Source organism: Scylla paramamosain, chromosome 3, assembly GCF_035594125.1.
Source record: "Scylla paramamosain isolate STU-SP2022 chromosome 3, ASM3559412v1, whole genome shotgun sequence".
Classification (NCBI taxonomy): domain Eukaryota; kingdom Metazoa; phylum Arthropoda; class Malacostraca; order Decapoda; family Portunidae; genus Scylla; species Scylla paramamosain.
In genome coordinates this window covers 22,811,967-22,830,718 of record NC_087153.1, presented here as the reverse complement: position 1 = coordinate 22,830,718, position 18,752 = coordinate 22,811,967, and the positions used below count along the sequence as shown (strand labels likewise).

General features: G+C 37.1%; 1 protein-coding gene across 5 annotated transcripts in view; it reads left to right on the top strand.

The window, feature by feature from the left end:
- The window catches only part of LOC135092995 (probable ubiquitin carboxyl-terminal hydrolase FAF-X), a 301,879-nt gene extending 284,241 nt beyond the window's left edge, over positions 1-17,638 (top strand). For all 5 annotated transcript variants that reach the window (XM_063991852.1, XM_063991861.1, XM_063991828.1 and 2 more), the window contains exons 49-52: positions 4,045-4,239; positions 7,765-7,938; positions 8,122-8,318; positions 14,692-17,638. In XM_063991852.1, coding sequence (XP_063847922.1) covers positions 4,045-4,239; positions 7,765-7,938; positions 8,122-8,318; positions 14,692-15,103 — 978 coding nt within the window. In that variant the 3' untranslated portion in view covers positions 15,104-17,638. The remainder of the gene's footprint in view (positions 1-4,044; positions 4,240-7,764; positions 7,939-8,121; positions 8,319-14,691) is intronic.
- Positions 17,639-18,752: the final 1,114 nt, after the last annotated feature.

Genomic DNA, 18,752 nt, shown 5'->3' with positions numbered 1-18,752 from the left:
AGGGCAACAAAATTTGAATAGAAAAAGGCCCACTCATATGCCAGCTCCCAGATCAATGCCAAAAAAGAATTATCAGATAATAGATAAGTGTCTTGAAACTGTCTTGGGAGAGTACAAGTCATAGGAAGGAGGAAATTCAGAACCAGGCAGGGAGTTCCAGAGTTTACCAGAGAAAGGGATGAATTATTGAGAATACTGTTTAACTCTTGCATTAGAGAGGTGGAGAGAATGACGGTGAGAGAAAGAAGAGAATCTTGTGCAGCATGGCCATGGGAGGAGGGGAGGCATGCAGTTAGCAAAATCAGAAAAGCAGTTGGCATGAAAATAATGGTAGAAGATAGCAAGAGATGCAATATTGCAATAATGAGAAATAGACAGTCAGTTAGAGAAGAGTTGATAAGACAAAAAGCTTATGATACCACCCTATCTAAAATAGCAGTATCAATGAAACCCCCCTGTACATGTGAAGTATACTTCATACATGGATGGATACAGAGTTACCTGTTGTGAGGAGGGGGTGAGAAAATCTGGTGGATGACTCAGAATGCCTGACTTCATAGAAATTGTTTTAACTACAGATGAGATGTGAAATTTCCAGTTTAGATTATAAGTAAGAACAGACTGAGAATGTTCAGTGTAGAAGAGGGAGACAGTTGAATTTCATTGAAGAAGAGGGGATAGTTATCTGAAGATTGTGTCAAGTTGATAGATAAAGGAATTTAGTTTTTGAGACAATGAACAATACTGAGTTTGCTCTGCCCCAATCAGAAATTTTAGAGAGGTCAGAAGTCAGACATTCTATGGGTTCTCTGTATGAGCTGCTTAATTCCTGAAGGGTTGGACATCTACAAAAAGACCTGGAAAAGTGCAGGTTGGTATCATCATAGGAGTGGATAGGACAAGAAATTTGGCTTAGAAAATCAGTGATGAATAATAAGAAGAGAGTGGGTGACAGGACAGAACTCTGAGGAACATCATTGTTAATAGACTTAGGAGAAGAACAGTGACCATCTACCATAGCAGCAATAGAATGGTCAGAGAGGAAATTTGAGATGAAGTTACAGAGAGAAGGATAGAAGCTGTAGGAAGGTAGTTTGGAAATCAAAGCTTTGTGCAAGACTATCACAAACTTTGATATGTCTAAGGCAACAGTGAGAGTCTGTACAAAATCACTGAAAGAGGATAACCTAGATTCAGTAAGGAAAGCCAGAAGATGACAAGTAGAGTGGCCTCAACAGAACCATACCAGTGATCAGATAATAGGTTGTGAAGTGATAGATGTTTAAGAATCTTCATGTTGAGGATAGATTCAAAAACTTCAGAGAGACAGGAAATTAAAACAATAGGACTAATTTGAGGTATTAGAACAGTCACCCTTTTAGGATCAGGCTGAGTGTAGGCAATGGGTCATCAATCAAAGGCAAAACTTGCATGACTAGAGGCAGTAAAGTTGAGAGACAGGAAATTAAAACAATAGGACTAGTTTGAGGTATTAGAACAGTCACCCTTTTAGGATCAGGCTGAGTGTAGGCAAACTTCCAGCAAGGAAATGTAGATGTTGATAGACAGAGTTGGAAGAGTTTAATTAGGCAAGGTGCAAACACAGAGGCAAGGTGTCAGAGAATTGTAGGAGGGACCCCATCAGGTTCATCAGTCTTCCAAGGGTTAAGGCCAATGAGGACATGGAAAACATCACTGTAAAAGATCTTAATGAGTAGCATGAAGTAGTTGGAGGGTGGAAGAGAGGGTTGAATAAGCCCTGAATCATCCAAGGTAGAGTTTTTAAGTAAAGGTTTGAATGAAGAGTTCAGCTTTAGAAATAGATGAGATAGCAGTGGTGCCATCAGATTGAAATAAAGGAGGGAAAGGTGAAGAAGCAAAGTTATTGGAGATGTTCTTGGTTAGGTGCCAGAAATCATGAGGGGAGTTAGGTCTTGAAAGATTTTGACACTTTCTATTAATGAAGGAGTTTTTGGCTAGTTAGAGAACAGACAGCAGCATGTAAAGTAGTGGAAGGAGGGAATGTGGATGAGACATTGCATATAACTCTACTCTCTTAAGTGCACTGAGGCTCACTGAGTTGTTAGCGGAGTTGCCAGGTTGTGGACTGTGTTCCCATAGAATCCCATCCCAAAATTATCCCAAAACCACAGCCTTGGTCTCAAAAAAAACAACGGAAAACAGTCCAAAACTTGAACCATCAGAAGCATTAGCGTTACTCTAAATGTCCTTTTGTAAAAAGGGAAAACATTTCCTTTGTTGGTTTGAAGTCATTGCAACACATTATTTCTGTACATGAATATGTGTACATGCTGTGTATTCTCCAAACTAATGTGTTGCATTCTGTTCCTAAGTTTACTTTTTATTAAGTTCATTTGTGAGAAAACCCATTCAATGAAGGGATTGCTGATATGGAGCACAAGCACCAAGAAAACAAACTGCCCTACCTCCTTAAAATCTGTCTCTCCTGAGGCATCCTGATGGCTGTAAACAATCAGAATTTTTCATTGTCATCTAACACCTCTCTGGGCCAGCTGACAGTTACAAGTCTTTGTCACTACTCATCCAGCTGGCTGATATCCCTCGAATATTTTGGAAGGAACGTCAGCTTTGAAGAGAGGTTGAATGAGGAGTGTATCTTGGAAGGTATGGCATGACCTACAGGCCATTTAGTCATCCCAAGGGATGTTAGTAGGGTGTGACCTCAGTGGGAGGTCAATCTGAGGCCCTAATGAGGTCAAAGTTCTGTCGTGATAATCCTTTTGAGTATTATCAAGTGATTTTGAAATTTGAAGCTAATCAGTCCAATATGCTGCAACTTTATATACTAAAATAGTCCAAAAACTGCCAACCTGTGACTTGAATTTTCCTAGCCAACTCTGACCAGAAACGGGTAAACTGCAGTCTTTACAACTCTAGTTGCTAGCTGCCTTCACACTCCTAACTGGGAGTCTTATTTGCAGAATAGAGCTATATTTTGAAACATTTTAGTTAAATTTACAGTTTTTCACTGCATTGAAAGGCTAGAATGTCAATACCATCATACAAAATGAAAAGTTAACAGAGTAAAAGTTAGTTTGTTATATTTCATATCATAACTCAACAAATATTGTGTTGTTATAAAACTTTGTCAGAGTATTGCCAGATGGTGTTGCTGTGCCCCAGTTTTTTTTTTTTTTTTTTCTCATGCAGAGAACCCACTAAACATTTAACTCCTTATTTTTAAATAATTTCTGAATGGGGCAGGGCAATCTTTTTGTTGTTCACTGCCTCAAAAATTGAATTCCTTCATATATTCACTTGACATAACTTCCCCAGCAACTTTTTATTTTCAGTGGTGTTTAGCTTTCTTCTTCCTTTACATTGAACATACATAGACTGCCCATTTATAAAAATCTCAGAAATTTCACATTTCATGTCATACTAGCTTTCATGAAGTTATGTTTTCTATGTCATTTCTGCCACTTCATTTTCCTCCAGCTATTAATTCTAAATTAGTCATATCCATCCTTGTGTGGGGTACAGCTCACAGCTCAATTCATATAGCTTGACTATATAGTCAACAGCTTTCCACCTCATCAACCCTACTCTCTTGATATACTGTCTTGAATCTCACTCTTTGCTGCAGAGCTGCATATCTTGTTATCCTCTCTCCTTATTTTGTATGGTAACTGTTCTTCTGAATGTTTTTAATTGCATGCTCCTTCCTTCTCATGGTCCTGCTGTACAAGACTTTCTGGTCACATTATAAATGGAAGAGATAACCTTTTATCTCCACTCTTATTCCTTTTTACTGATAAACTAGAACCCTACTTGTTTTTATTTTTCCTCCTTCCTTCCTTCTAGATGTCTCTGAAATAAAACTGTCCAAGTGTTTGGAATCTTCTTCTGTAATTATCTTTATGGGAGCAGCATATTGTAAGGGCTATTTTTCTCATTTATTTGCATCCTACTTAAAAAGAAAAAAAATATTGATAGTAACTGTACAATTTTTATAACTTATGAATATCAATATTAACTATAACTAATTTTATTTAATTTTAGCGCAAATGGACATGGGCTGTGGACTGGCTGAATGATGAACTGGACCGACGGCCTTATGTGGCCAACCAGCAGTATGGCTTCAATAACTGGTCACCACCAGCCCAAAGCAATGAGACCAGCAATGGGTATTTCCTAGAGCGTTCACCTAGTGCACGTTCCACCCTGGAGAAGGCATATGAACTGTGTCCTGAAGATGTGAGTCCATTTGTCCAAGAGACTTGTTATTACCTTTCACTGAATGAGTTTGTATTGAATATCTTGGCTACATCATGAGGAATCTTGGGAGTTTGGAGAAATAGAAATAGAAGAGACCTTTTCAGGGGAGGTATTAGGATCATAAAGGTGTAAGGTTAGAGTATGGCTTGTGAGCATAGAAGTACTTAGGGCTCTGATTCAGCATATCAGTTTCAACATATGTATATACAAGTTGAAATGGTGATAAGAAATGAAGGTAGAAGTTTTTATTCCAGCAGTGCAAGTTAGTCACATCAGGGATGCTTATGGTATAAACAAAGATGGGAGTAATGGTAGTGTATGGAGGATATGGTGAAACAGAAGCAATGACTTGTGGAGTATATAAGATAATCATATGAAGCAGTACTTTGATTTGATTGTTTACAGTGAATGAGAAGGGTACACAGAATTAAAATAAGTGCAGTAGTAGTAAGTAAATAAGTCTTGTAATTTGGTTGAGAGAGAAATAATGGAGTGAAAAAAGTGAACACTTTTGACTCAACCATCTATTGCAAAATTATGAAGAAGGTATTATAGTGTAATAGTTTATTTTATTCTTATATTTATTTACTTATTTATTTATTTATTTGTTTATTTAATTATTTTATTCTGATATATATATATATATATATATATATATATATATATATATATATATATATATATATATATATATATATATATATATATATTCAGACTAGGAGACAATTTCTTTATGTGCAATGATTCTAAAATTATCAGTCCCATATGTGTATGTATGTTTTTTTTACTTTCCTTTTTAGTTCTTTATATTGTCTTTTTTATCCTAGATTCTTGATAATGGCATGGTCTCTATGCAGAAATGTTGGAAGGAAATAAAGATGCTGTTTGCTGCTGCATTCACTATGCTATTTATTAATATATTTTTTCACATGGAGGTTGAATGTGATGGAGATAGGATGTTCAAGGAATATGCGTGGAGGAACTCAAATGAACAGAGTCAGAAATGAGGAAATGAGAACAGGAGTTGTGAGGGATTTGGCAGGACAGGCAGAGCAATGTGTGCTGAAATGGTTTGGATATGTTGAAAGAATAGAGGATGATGGGCTGGTGAAGATAGTAAGATTAAGTGTGAGAGATGTAAACTTGTAAGATAGGCCATGTAAAGGATGCATAGATAGGGTAAAGGAGGTTCTAAAGGGAAGAGGACTCATATTGGAGCACAGTAGTATAATTGTGTATGACAGAAGTGAATGGAGAGCAGTTGTGAGTGCATGAGGAATGCTGCAACCCTGTTACCTCAGAGGGAGGTGCCACACATCATTAGTCTTGCACAGGTGTGGGGCAGTTGGGTGTGGTAGGGGGAAAGCATTTCTTGTGAAGGACCCTTGTTCTGGACTACTAAACTGTTGAAGCTGTGTGACTGATTCCCATAAACTGAGGGCAGGAGTACCTTCTCTTTTACATTGGGGGGCCAAGGAGCTAGAGTGGCTTGAATATGAAAGTTGTGTGCCTTGTCTTGGCTACCCTCTTTTTTTGTGAGAGAGAGCCTTGATATATATATATATATATATATATATATATATATATATATATATATATATATATATATATATATATATATATATATATATATATATATATATATATATATATATATATGCTTTTTGTCTTCTGGTCTTTGGCCCAAGATTTGAACTACAGAATTTGGCATGAACTGAGTTTGCTAATCTACCTTCATACAATGGAAATTTTAATATAAACATAAGAAATCTTTGCATTTGAAATATTACACTGCCTTATCCATAATGATTTTGAATAAAACACATAAGGGTATTAAGTGGGAAATTGTGTTACCTTTATTTACACATGAAAAAAAATAATTATGGAAGAAACATAACATTATTTTGTTAGTTTATTTATTCTTTTCTATCTTTTATAATTTTTATATTTTTTATTGATTTATTTTATTTTATTTTATTTTATGATTTTATTTATTTTTTTATTTATATATTTATGAATATATTTACTTATTTATTTATCTGCTTATTTTGTTTTACTGAATTGTTGCATTTTCAACTTTTCTAGAATGTGATCTTACTTAGGTGGTATATGAAAAAGTATATAAAAATCTTGATAACAGTTCAATGAAATTACTTAATAGTATTTTCCTCTCTCAGTATGAACTAAACTATATTAATCTTACAACATTTGAGCTCCAGATGTTAGTTGTAATTGTTTTATTGACATTAACCTTATTCTTTGGGTCATTATATTCTCCAATTTTAGAGTTTTAGGTAAGGTTTTTGATTTAGTAACCTATACTAAATATTGCAAGCAGCTGCTCTGAGCCTTGAGACCCCAACCTTAACTAATTTTACTTAACATTATTTTGAGAGAGTCCTCATGTTAGTCTTGACACTGCCTCTTGTATCACTGACACATGCACCTTAGTGGTTATCTTGTAATATTTTGTCACAGTTGCCTCTTGGTGATCTACGACTACCATTGTGATATTGTTACCAAACTATTGAAATTATTCCTCCATCTACTTTGTAATTAATATTCAGATAGTATTACTTCATGATGATTTGTTACTGTTCTTCCAGTATTGTTATATTTATGTTTTCTCAAAAACACATCTTAAAAAAAATTGATATGTTGTAAGCAAATCATAAAAGATAATATATATATATATATATATATATATATATATATATATATATATATATATATATATATATATATATATATATATATATATATATATATATATATATATTGTTAGTAAATCATAGACAGTTTCGTCATATCAACTCCTTTTCTCTGGCTTACCATCTTCATCCTCTCTCATTGCTGCATTGTTGCATTTCTTGCTATCTTCCACTATTTTCACACTAACTTTTCTTAATTTTGCTAATTGAATGTCTTCCCTGGAACTTGCTACTTATTTCAGTATTTCCTCCCTTCTATGAACTCTTTCAAGAGAGTTTCAAGACATTATCCTCCAATTTTTTGACACTTTTGACCTTCCTTTTGGGACTTGCATGTCAGTGGGCTTCTTGTTGCCCATTACCGGTGCCCCTCTTACTAAAAAAATATCAATAAGGCTTAGATAATTATGGTTGACTAGTTTACAGACTTGCTTTAGGTGCATCTAACCTATGCTGCAAATTACAATTATAGCAAAAAATCCAGTAAAGTAATAAAAATAAAAAAATCTGATGGAAGCCACAATTATAGCTTTAAGCAGTATTCAAAATTTAAGGTCTGATGCAGCTAACATTTGGTATGAGCATCAATGATTAACTTTGTTTGCCATATTAAAATACTGTTAGTTTAAGTTAGCTTAGTACTTGAGCCTTGCATTGCTGCTACACCAGGCTTTTGATATTCTGAATCAAGCTGGCATTGATTCACTTTGGCATTTTCCTCCTGCCATCCCATGTTATTGTGCTATATTTCAGTTTTGTTTTTTTAGCTTTGTTCCTCAACTTCTTTCCACAGGAACCAGAGCCAGAAGAATGTGAGGAGGCAGAGGTGGCCATACCTGAGGATGTTGCCCCTCTCCCTCCAGTATCTGAGGCAGGACAACAACAACAGCAATCCCAACAGCAACAGCAGCAGCAACAACAACAACAACAACAACAACAACAACAACAACAACAACAACAACTTGGGGTAAACTACACCATTGTGCATAATATTCACTTAATGTTCTCCTGTTCACGAATGAGTTTCATGGCTTAACTTTAAAAAGGAGTTAGTGTGTATATACAGTATTTGTTTTGAATCTGCTTAGTATATAACTACTTGATGAATATTATGTAACAGAATGCTTTAATATTTTAATTCTGTCCACAGCAATTACAACAGCAGCAGATGCAGCTCCAGCAGCAGCAGCAGCAGCAGCAGCAGCAGCAGCAGCAACAACATCAGCAACAACAAAATCAACAACAACAACAACAACAAAAGCTGCCACCTACCTCAGGATCTCAACCTTCTAGTTCACAGTTAAATTTTTCAAGTAAAGATTCTCCAGGAAATCCCCACAATCGAAGGTAAGTTATAAGTGTGTGTGTGTGTGTGTGTGTGTGTGTGTGTGTGTGTGTGTGTTTTTTTTTTTTTTCTCTCTCTCTCTCTCTCTCTCTTCTTCATACAGTGAACCATTTATTTTATTTTATTTATTGCTCAGGTAAGGCACCACTGTCAAGGGATATGGTCCTTGGCTGGGTTGAAAGAACATTGCCATCATATTCACTGCATCATGTAAAAAGTGATTACTTCATTGAAATGAAATGTGAGTCATGCCTCAGTTACCCATCATAAAAAAAGAAAACTCATCCTGGTATATATACAGATAAATTCATTCATATATTTGGACAGGTGGTTCTAGGGAAGTGGTGGTTAATACTTTCTAGAAATGAGCTTTATCTAATTGTTTGTTTATTTTTGTGTAAGATGGCCACTGGCATAGAGCAACAAAACTTTTGAATAAGAAAAAAAAAAAGGGCCCACTTAATGTCAGTTCCCTTACAGATGTCAGAATGATAAAAAAAAAAAAAAAGGATAAGTGTCTTGATACCTCCCTCTTGAAAGAAAACAAGTCATAGGAAAGAAGAAAATACAGAATCAGGCAAGGAGTTCGGAAATTAACAGAGAAAGGGATGAATAATTGAGAATACCAGTTAACTTTTACTTTAGAAAGGTGGACAGAATAGGAATGAGAGAAAGAAGAGTCTTCTGCAGCAAAGCTGTGGGAGGAGGGGAGGCATGCAATTAGCAAGATCAGAAGAGCAGTTAGTGTGAAAATAATGGTAGAAGATAACAAGAGATGCAACATCGTGGCAATGATGTACAGAATTAGTACATAGGGGGATGAGAAAAATTGGCAGAGATGACTCGGAACACTTTTTTTTTTTTTTTTTATGTAGGAAGGACACTGGCCAAGGGCAACAAAAATCTAATAAAAAAAATGCCCACTGAAATGCCAGTCCCATAAAAGGGTCAAAGCAGTTGTCAAAAATAGATGAATAAGTGTCTTGAAACCTCCCTCTTGAAGGAATTCAAGTCATAGGAAGGTGGAAATACAGAAGCAGGCAGGGAGTTCCAGAGTTTACCAGAGAAAGGGATGAATGATTGAGAATACTGGTTAATTCTTGCGTTAGAAAGGTGGAGAGAATAGGGGTGAGAGAAAGAAGAAAGTCTTGTGCAGCGAGGCCGCGGAAGGAGGGGAGGCATGCAGTTAGCAAGATCAGAAGAGCAGTTAGCATGAAAATAGCAGTAGAAGACAGCTAGATATGCAACATTTCGACGGTGAGAGACAGGCTGAAGACAGTCAGTTAGAGGAGAGGAGTTGATGAGACGAAAAGCTTTTGATTCCACCCTGTCTAGAAGAGCAGTATGAGTGGAATCCCCCCAGACATGTGAAGCATACTCCATACATGGACGGATAAGACCCTTGTACAGAGTTAGCAGCTGGGGGGGTGAGAAAAACTGGTGGAGACGTCTCAGAACATCTAACTTCATAAAAGCTGTTTTAGCTAGAGATGAGATGTGAAGTTTCCAGTTCAGATTATAAGTAAAGGACAGACCGAGGATGTTCAGTGTAGAAGAGGGGGACAGTTGAGTGTCATTGAAGAAGAGGGGATAGTTGTCTGGAAGGTTGTGTCGAGTTGATAGATGGAGGAATTGAGTTTTTGAGGCATTGAACAATACCAAGTTTGCTCTGCCCCAATCAGAAATTTTAGAAAGATCAGAAGTCAGGCATTCTGTGGCTTCCCTGCGTGATATGTTTACCTCCTGAAGGGTTGGATGTCTATGAAAAAGACGTGGAAAAGTGCAGGTATGGTATCATCAGCGTAGGAGTGGATAGGACAAGAAGTTTGGTTTAGAAGATCATTAATGAATAATAAGAAGAGAGTGGGTGACAGGACAGAACCGTGAGGAACACCACTGTTAATAGATTTAGGAGAAGAACAGTGATCGTCTACCACAGCAGCAATAGAACGGTCAGAAAGGAAACTTGAGATGAAGTTACAGAGAGAAGGATAGAAACCGTAGGAGGGTAGTTTGGAAATCAAAGCTTTGTGCCCGACTCTATCAAAAGCTTTTGATATGTCCAAGGCAACAGCAAAAGTTTCACCAAAATCTCTAAAAGAGGATGACCAAGACTCAGTAAGGAAAGCCAGAAGATCACCAGTAGAGCGGCCTTGACGGAACCCATACTGGCGATCAGATAGAAGGTTGTGAAGTGATAGATGTGATAGATAGATCTTCCTTGTTGAAGATAGATTCAAAAACTTTAGATAGGCAGGAAATTAAAGCAATAGGACGGTAGTTTGAGGGATTAGAACGGTCACCCTTTTTAGGAACAGGTTGAATGTAGGCAAACTTCCAGGAAGAAGGAAAGGTAGATGTTGACAGACAGAGCTGAAAGAGTTTGACTAGGCAAGGTGCAAGCACGGAGGCACAGTTTCGGAGAACAATAGGAGGGACCCCATCAGGTCCATAAGCCTTCCGAGGGTTTAGGCCAGTGAGGGCATGGAAAACATCATTGTGAAGAATTTTAATAGATGGCATGAAGTAGTCAGAGGGTAGAGGAGAGGGAGGAACAAGCCCAGAATTGTCCAAGGTAGATTTTTAGCAAAGGTTTGAGCAAAGAGTTCAGCTTTAGAAATAGATGTGATAGCAGTGGTGCCATCTGGTTGAAATAGAGGAGGGAAAGAAGAAGAAGCAAAGTTATTGGAGATATTTTTGGCTAGATGCCAGAAATCACGAGGGGAGTTAGATCTTGAAAGGTTTTGACATTTTCTGTTAATGAAGGAGTTTTTGGCTAGGTGGAGAACAGACTTGGCATGGTTCCGGGCAGAGATATAAAGTGCATGAGATTCTGGTGATGGAAAGCTTAAGTACCTTTTGTGGGCCTCCTCTCTATCATGTATAGCACGAGAACAAGCTGTGTTAAACCAAGGTTTAGAAGGTTTAGGACGAGAAAAAGAGTGAGGAATGTATGCCTCCATGCCAGACACTATCACCTCTGTTATGCGCTCAGCACACAAAGACGGGTCTCTGACATGGAAGCAGTAGTCATTCCAAGGAAAATCAGCAAAATACCTCCTCAGGTCCCCCCAACTAGCAGAGGCAAAACGCCAGAGGCACCTTCGCTTAGGGGAATCCTGAGGAGAGATTGGAGTGATAGGACAAGATAAAGATATGAGATTGTGATTGGAGGAGCCCAACGGAGAAGAAAGGGTGACAGCATAAGCAGAAGGATTAGAGGTCAGGAAAAGGTCAAGAATGTTGGGCGTATCTCCAAGACAGTCAGGAATACGAGTAGGGTGTTGCACCAATTGCTCTAGGTCATGGAGGATAGCAAAGTTGTAGGCTAGTTCACCAGGATGGTCAGTGAAGGGAGAGGAAAGCCAAAGCTGGTGGTGAACATTGAAGTCTCCAAGAATGGAGATCTCTGCAAAAGGGAAGAGGGTCAGAATGTGCTCCACTTTGTAAGTTAAGTAGTCAAAGAATTTCTTATAGTTAGAGGAGTTAGGTGAGAGGTATACAGCACAGATAAATTTAGTATGAGAGTGACTCTGTAGTCGTAGCCAGATGGTGGAAAACTCGGAAGATTCAAGAGCGTGGGCACGAGAGCAGGTTAAGTCATTGCGCACATAAACGCAACATCCAGCTTTGGATCGAAAATGAGGATAGAGAAAGTAGGAGGGAACAGAAAAGGGGCTAGTCAGTTGCCTCAGACACCTGAGTTTCAGTGAGGAAAAGAAGATGAGGTTTAGAAGAGGAGAGGTGGTGTTCTACAGATTGAAAATTAATTTCATTGAAGCTGTTCCAACTGGAGATGAGATGTGAAGTTTCCAGTGTAGATTGTAATTATAGTAAAGGACAGAGTGAAGATGTTTAGTGTAGAAGAGGACAGTTGAATGTCTTTGAAAAAGAGGGAATAATTATCTGGAAGGTTGTGTTGAGTTGATAGATGGCAGAATTTAGTTTTTGAGGCATTGATTATTACTAAATTTGCTCTGCCCCAGTCAGAAATTTGAGAGATCAGATGGCAGAATTTAGTTTTTTGAGGCATTGAACATTACTAAATTTGCTCTGTCCCACTCAGAAATTTGAGAGATCAGAATTCAGGGATTTTGTGGCTTCCCTGCATGAGCTGTTTACTTCCTAAAGGGTTAGACATCTACAAAAAGATGTGGGAAAGTGCAGGGTGGTATCAGCATATGAGTGGATAGGACAAGGAATTTGGTTTAGAAGATTGTTACATAAGAACAAGAAATAAGGGAAGCTGCAAGAAGCGACCAGGCTTACACATGGCAGTCTCTGTATGAAATATACCTACATATAACCAACTATCATCCCCATCCATAAACCTGTGTAATCTTCTCTTAAAGCTCCCTAATGTCCTAGCACTAACAACATAATTACTGAGTCTGTTCCACTCATCTACCACTCTATTTGAGAACCAGTTTCTTCCTATCTCTTTCCTAAACCTAAATTTTTCAAGCTTGAACCTGTTATTTCTTGTTCTATCCTGGTAGTTGATCCTAAGAATTTTGCTTACAACCCCTTTGTTATACCCCTTATACCACTTAAAGACTTCCATCAGTTTCCCTCAACCTATGTCCCTCTAAAGAATGTAAATTTAACAGCTTCAGTCTCACCTTGTAAGGAATACTCATCCCCTGTATCCTTTGTTGATGAGTAATTGAAAAAAAAGTGGCTAACAGGACAGAACCCTGAGGAATACTGCTGTTAATAGAACAGTGACCATCTACCATAGCAGCAATAGAATAGTCAGAGAGGAAACTTAGAATGAAGTTACAAAGAGAAGGATAGAAGCCATAGGAGAGTAGTTTGGAAATCAAAGCTTTGTGCCAGACTCTTATCAAAAGCTATTGATACGTTTAAGGCAACAGCGAAAGTCTCTACAAAATCCTTAAAAGATGATGACCAAGACTCGGTAAGGAAAGCCAGAAAATCACCAGTAGAACAGCCTTGATGGAACCCATACTTGCGATCAGATAAAAGATTGTGAAGTGATAGGTATTTAAAAATCTTCCTGTTAAGGATAGATTCAAAAACTTTAGAGGCAGGAAATTAAACCAATAAGATGGTAATTTGAGGGATTAGAGCAGTCACCCTTTTTAGGAACAGGCTGAATGTAGGCAAACTTCCAGTAAGAAGGAAAGGTAGATGTTGAATGAGGGAGTTGGAAGAGTTTGACTAAGCAAGGTGCAAGCATGGAGGCACAGTTTTGGAAAACAATAGGTGGGACCCCATCAGGTCCATAAGCCTTCTGAGGGTTTAGGCCAGCAAGGGCATGGAAAACATCACTGTGAAGGATTTTAATGGGTAGCATGACTACAGGTAGCATGAAGTAGTCAGAGTGTGGAGGAGAGGGAGAAAAAAGCCCTGAAACCAAACCCAGAAGGCCAAAGCTGGTGGTGAACACTGAAGTCTCCAAGAATGGAGACCTCCACAAAAGGAAAGAGTCAGGATGTGTTCCACTTTGGAAGTTAGGTAGCCAAGGGTTTTTTTTTTTATAGAAAAGAGATAAATTTAGTTTGAGAGTGACTCTGTAGTCATAGCCAGATGGTGGAACATTTGAAAAATTCAAGAGTGTGACCACGAGAGCAGGTTAAGTTGCACACTTAAACACAACATCCAGCTTTGGATTGAAAATGAAGATAGAGAAAGCAGGAGGAAACAGAAAAGGGGCTACTGCCAGTTGCTTCAGACACGTTTTTCGGTGAGGAAAAGATGAGGTTTAGTAGAGGAGAGGTGGAGTTTTATAGGTGAAAATTAGATCTAAGGCCACGAATGTTGCAGAAGTTAATGAAGAAAAAGTTGAGAGGAATGTCAAGACACTTAGGGTCAATACCTGGGGACATTTTTGGTCCCCTCCCCAGACAAGGATTCCGAGGCTTCTGAAGGAGTCTGCAATTTCACTGCATGCTTCATTATGTGCAGTGCAGCAGCATAATCTTCCAGTACCTTTATATCCTTGTGATTCATGGTGAAGTGGCTGAAGAGATACAGGCTGGGGATTTGTATATAGTTATTGGAATGGTGAAGCTTCATCATAGTGTGATGCCACTCTTGTTGGGATTCCGATACACCAATGGAAATTGCCAACGTGTTTGGAGAAATTTTTCAGTGTTACGCTGCCTTTAGGCACCAGATGAACAGCGTCCTTAAACAGAGTATAGATTGCAAATCTTTTCTGTTTCATTGATATAAACCATTAATTTTTGCATTGCCTACCTTAGATCATCCTCTAGTTCTAACTTTTGATCTTTTGATTTTATTTGAAACCCTTTTAATCTTTCTTGCTGATTCAGTTCACTTTATTGCATGTTTTATCATGTTTCTTGTTAATTCATTTAATTGTTAATTATATAATTTTCTATACAGCAGTGGCAGTGGTTCTGTGACAGTAACAGTCAGCATTGGTGGAAATGGAGAGACAAATTCTGTGAGCTCCACAGCAACCCTCACCACCGCAACCATCACCACCACCTCTTCTTCCAACATAGGTGGGGGGTCCTGTACCCTTAACTCTACCATCACTGCCTCAACTATCACAACTTCCACCAATACCAGCACATTAAGTAATCCTGGTGGCCCCCAAACCTCACCAACCAGCAATGTGAGCACCACAAGCCTGAGCAGTATCAGCAGTAACAACAGCACACCCTCCACCATAAATAACAGCACCAATAATGTGAGTGGTGGTGTGGCCAATAATAAATCGCCTCCTTCCCCACAAGTGACTCAATACCCACCACCTCCTATACCAGACGTCACTCAGGAGAATCGAGAATGAGTCTCATGTTGGTTTGTAGTGAATGGTAGCAATTTGAGCAAACATGAGACAGCCTATTGTATGTCTATAGAGTGAGGATGTGTCTTGAGGCATAGATTCCCCCTTTTTATTTTTTTTATCTATTTATTTATTTTATTTATTTATTTATTTATTATTATTATTATTATTATTATTATTATTATTATTATTATTATTATTATTATTATTATTATTATTGTTATTATTATTATTATTATTATATTGTTTTTTATAAGTGGGGAAAGTACTATCATGAACTGAAAGGTCACAGTGTGGGAGACAGGTTTGATTTGAGGTAGCAGATTCTCAACTCTTCCCATCTGGACCTCATTTGAAATATCACAAATGTTAATATTATTATTATTATTATTATTATTATTATTATTATTATTATTATTATTTATTTATTTATTTATTTATTTATTTATTTGATTTACTTATTTTTAATTTATTTTTTATTTATTATATTTTATATATTTTATTTTATTTTATTTTTATTTTTTATTTTATTTATTTTATTTTATTTATTTTTTCTTTTTTTTTTCTCCCTGGTCTGAAAAAGGCCAATAGACAAATACATGACTTATGACTGAAGAAAAGAAAGGTGTATTGATTGTATATATATATAAGTGAGTGGCATTGAATTATATTGCTGTTAGAAGAGTGTTCCTTCTGCTCAAAGTGAACGCCTGGACCTTCTTTGTGTGACAGGGCTCTGGTGACCATAACTTCACAGTGACTGATAAATATTTGTGAATGTGTTGCCAGGGAATTTTGTTGAGACTACAGTGAAGAAGAGAATTTGTGTGTGAACATTTTGGGGGTTGAAGGACAAAGAAGGAAGTGAAAGGAATACTTGTATTTTTGCATCCTGATAGACAGCAAGTGGCTTTTGAAATTAAAAATTCTTTGAAATTCTTTTTTCAGACATAAAATTTCTTGTATGTGTGGTAGTCTAAAAATTGTCCTTGATATCTTATATTTTTTTTTACTTAGTATTGTAATTTTCATAAATACACTTCCAAGGATGTCCTGAATTCAGTATTTACATGTTAAATTGTACTTTGTATGTACTGAAGTCTCTCCACTTGTGACTAGTCAAGCAGTGAGCAGCAGAAGCTCCTTAGTTATTCTGCAGTTTTTCACAGCCTTACAAGGCACCACCTGCCTACTGACAAGTAAAATTTTGACAGATGGTATTGCATGAAGTGTCAGTGTGCACTGTACAGGTGTTGCTGAAGAACACATTGCCTGTTAATAGAGCAAAGCACCCGGCCTTCACTAGCCAAGTGCCAACTCCATGTTAACCTCACTGGAAGAGGAAGCAGTCTTGAGAGCCTCCTTGCACATTGTCTGCTCTTGCAAAGTGCAGTGTGTTTAGAAGCAAAGACTTGCCAATTATTCAATGGGTTTTTTGTAGTGGGATTTAGGCTGTGCCTATAAATGATATGACACCTTTTTCCATTGAAGTGATATTTCACCAGACATGAGGCTCTAAGCTTGAATTCTTTGTTTGGGTTCCATGGTTATATTTTGTGATACAATTGGATAATGGTAAAAGATGACCTGGATTTTTCAATGCCATGATGTGAAAGAACAATTATAACTTTATAAGAACCCAAATCCTAAAGAGATTTGATATTCCACACCACTATCTTAATTGAATATTACTCTTGCTGACCACCATTTCAAGTCACACCCCTGCACCAATTACCCGAGCACAACCTTCAGCTCGGGACTAATGAGACATGTACCATTGTGAGCTCACTGCCGACCAGGGCACTTGGTTGGAGTTCCTGAGGGTGTATCCCAACAAGAATGCACAGGAGGGAACCTGCTGAAGGTTGTGGCAGCAGGGAGCTCACAAATCCTGCTTATTGTCTGTGAGCCACGTACTGCTGCAAAGGTGTAACCAACCACCTGTTGTTGTGACTTAGTAAGTTTTGTATGAAAACTTTTGTTAGTTCCCTATTTCTGATAAATGATGAAACAGTTTGGAGTGGAACTAGTGGTAGCAGTGAGACACCATCTGTAGGAGCTGATCCAGCCTCATGCATCTGCTTGTTACTGTCTTGTTTGCCTACTAATGTATTATAGGTTTCCCACACAGATGCCTTTTTTGTTTTAAGGACTTCATTTTTTGAATGCTAAAAACTTTAGCTATTGGAGAGTGAGTGGCTGGCTGTACTGCAAATTTTAAATGATATATGCATATTAGGTATTTGCAGGAGGTTTGAAAATATTGGTAATTTTTTTCATTATATTTGCTGCCACAAACTGTGATTATAAAAAAAAAAATGTGAAGACATGTAAACAGTGTATGATGTAGTATTTTCATGTTACTACCTTGTCAATAATTGTAAAGCACCAGAGAATACTTGTATATCACTGTATAAGATATAATTTAATGGAAATGGAGCAATTTTTTATTGAAATCATTTAACAGATTTATTTTTATGCTGATTCCCTCTTCCTTCAACATCATGCTTTTGTGTCTAAAAATAAAACCATTGCTTATTTTTTCTTTTATTTGTGTTTAGGATTCACATTAATTTATTGCTGTATGGCTCAATATGCTAAAATATAACTAAAAAAAAAATCTCAAGTTTTTCCAAACTACCAAGCACTGATTGATTGCCTGTCATATCACACCATGCCACAGTTTCATCAAAGGGTCAAGTAATAAGAAGATAACACTTCTTTGAGAATTGTGACTTTGTACTTCATTGTTGCTCTTCAAATTATATTATTTATATTTTTGATATATCTACAATCTCTCTCTCTCTCTCTCTCTCTCTCTCTCTCTCTCTCTCTCTCTCTCTCTCTCTCTCTCTCTCTCTCTCTCTCTCTCTCTCTCTCTCTCTCTCATGCTGGTTCCACAGAACAACCATGACAGAAGATTCCATTAATTTATTGCCATATATTTCTTTGTTACATGTTCTAATTCACTCATTCTTTCTTCTTTCTTACAACACCTACTCCAAGAATTTGTCTTCCCACTTCACTGGAAATCATCCTCTTGCTTCCACTGCATTTATTGTATTTGTATACATTGTCATTTCACTTCAGAAAAGGATTGGTCAAATGTAATAACACATTCCATCTTCCTCATCCTAAAGTGCACCAGAGAATACTTGTATATCACTGTATAAGATATAATTTAATGAACAAATCTGATCAAATTGACTTTGTAAACAATGAGAGAACAGCACATAGAATTGTCCATGCTAGGTGCTGCACATATTCGTTTCTAGGTAGATGGTGTATTCCTCAGGAAGTTAACAGCAGGGTAATAGTGTGTTTGTCAACAAACACAGCTGATGCAGTCTGTCCTTCCCATCCTAAAATGTTTACTCCTTCTTTTGTAAATAAATCAGAACTTATAGTTTGTAAACAAAGGGAAGACATTTGCTTGTAAATAACTTTGTTTCTACATAAAGAGAGGACCTATGTTTGTAAACAAAGGGAGGACAATAGATAGTGGAACCTTGGTTCTTGAACTTGATTCAATCTTGAACGTCATTGAAAATCCAAAACGTTTGAAAAAAATTAACTATTTTCCTTATAGGAGTTAATGTAAAATGGTTTAATCCATTCTCAGACACACATTCATCCTGTTGTACTGGCTTAT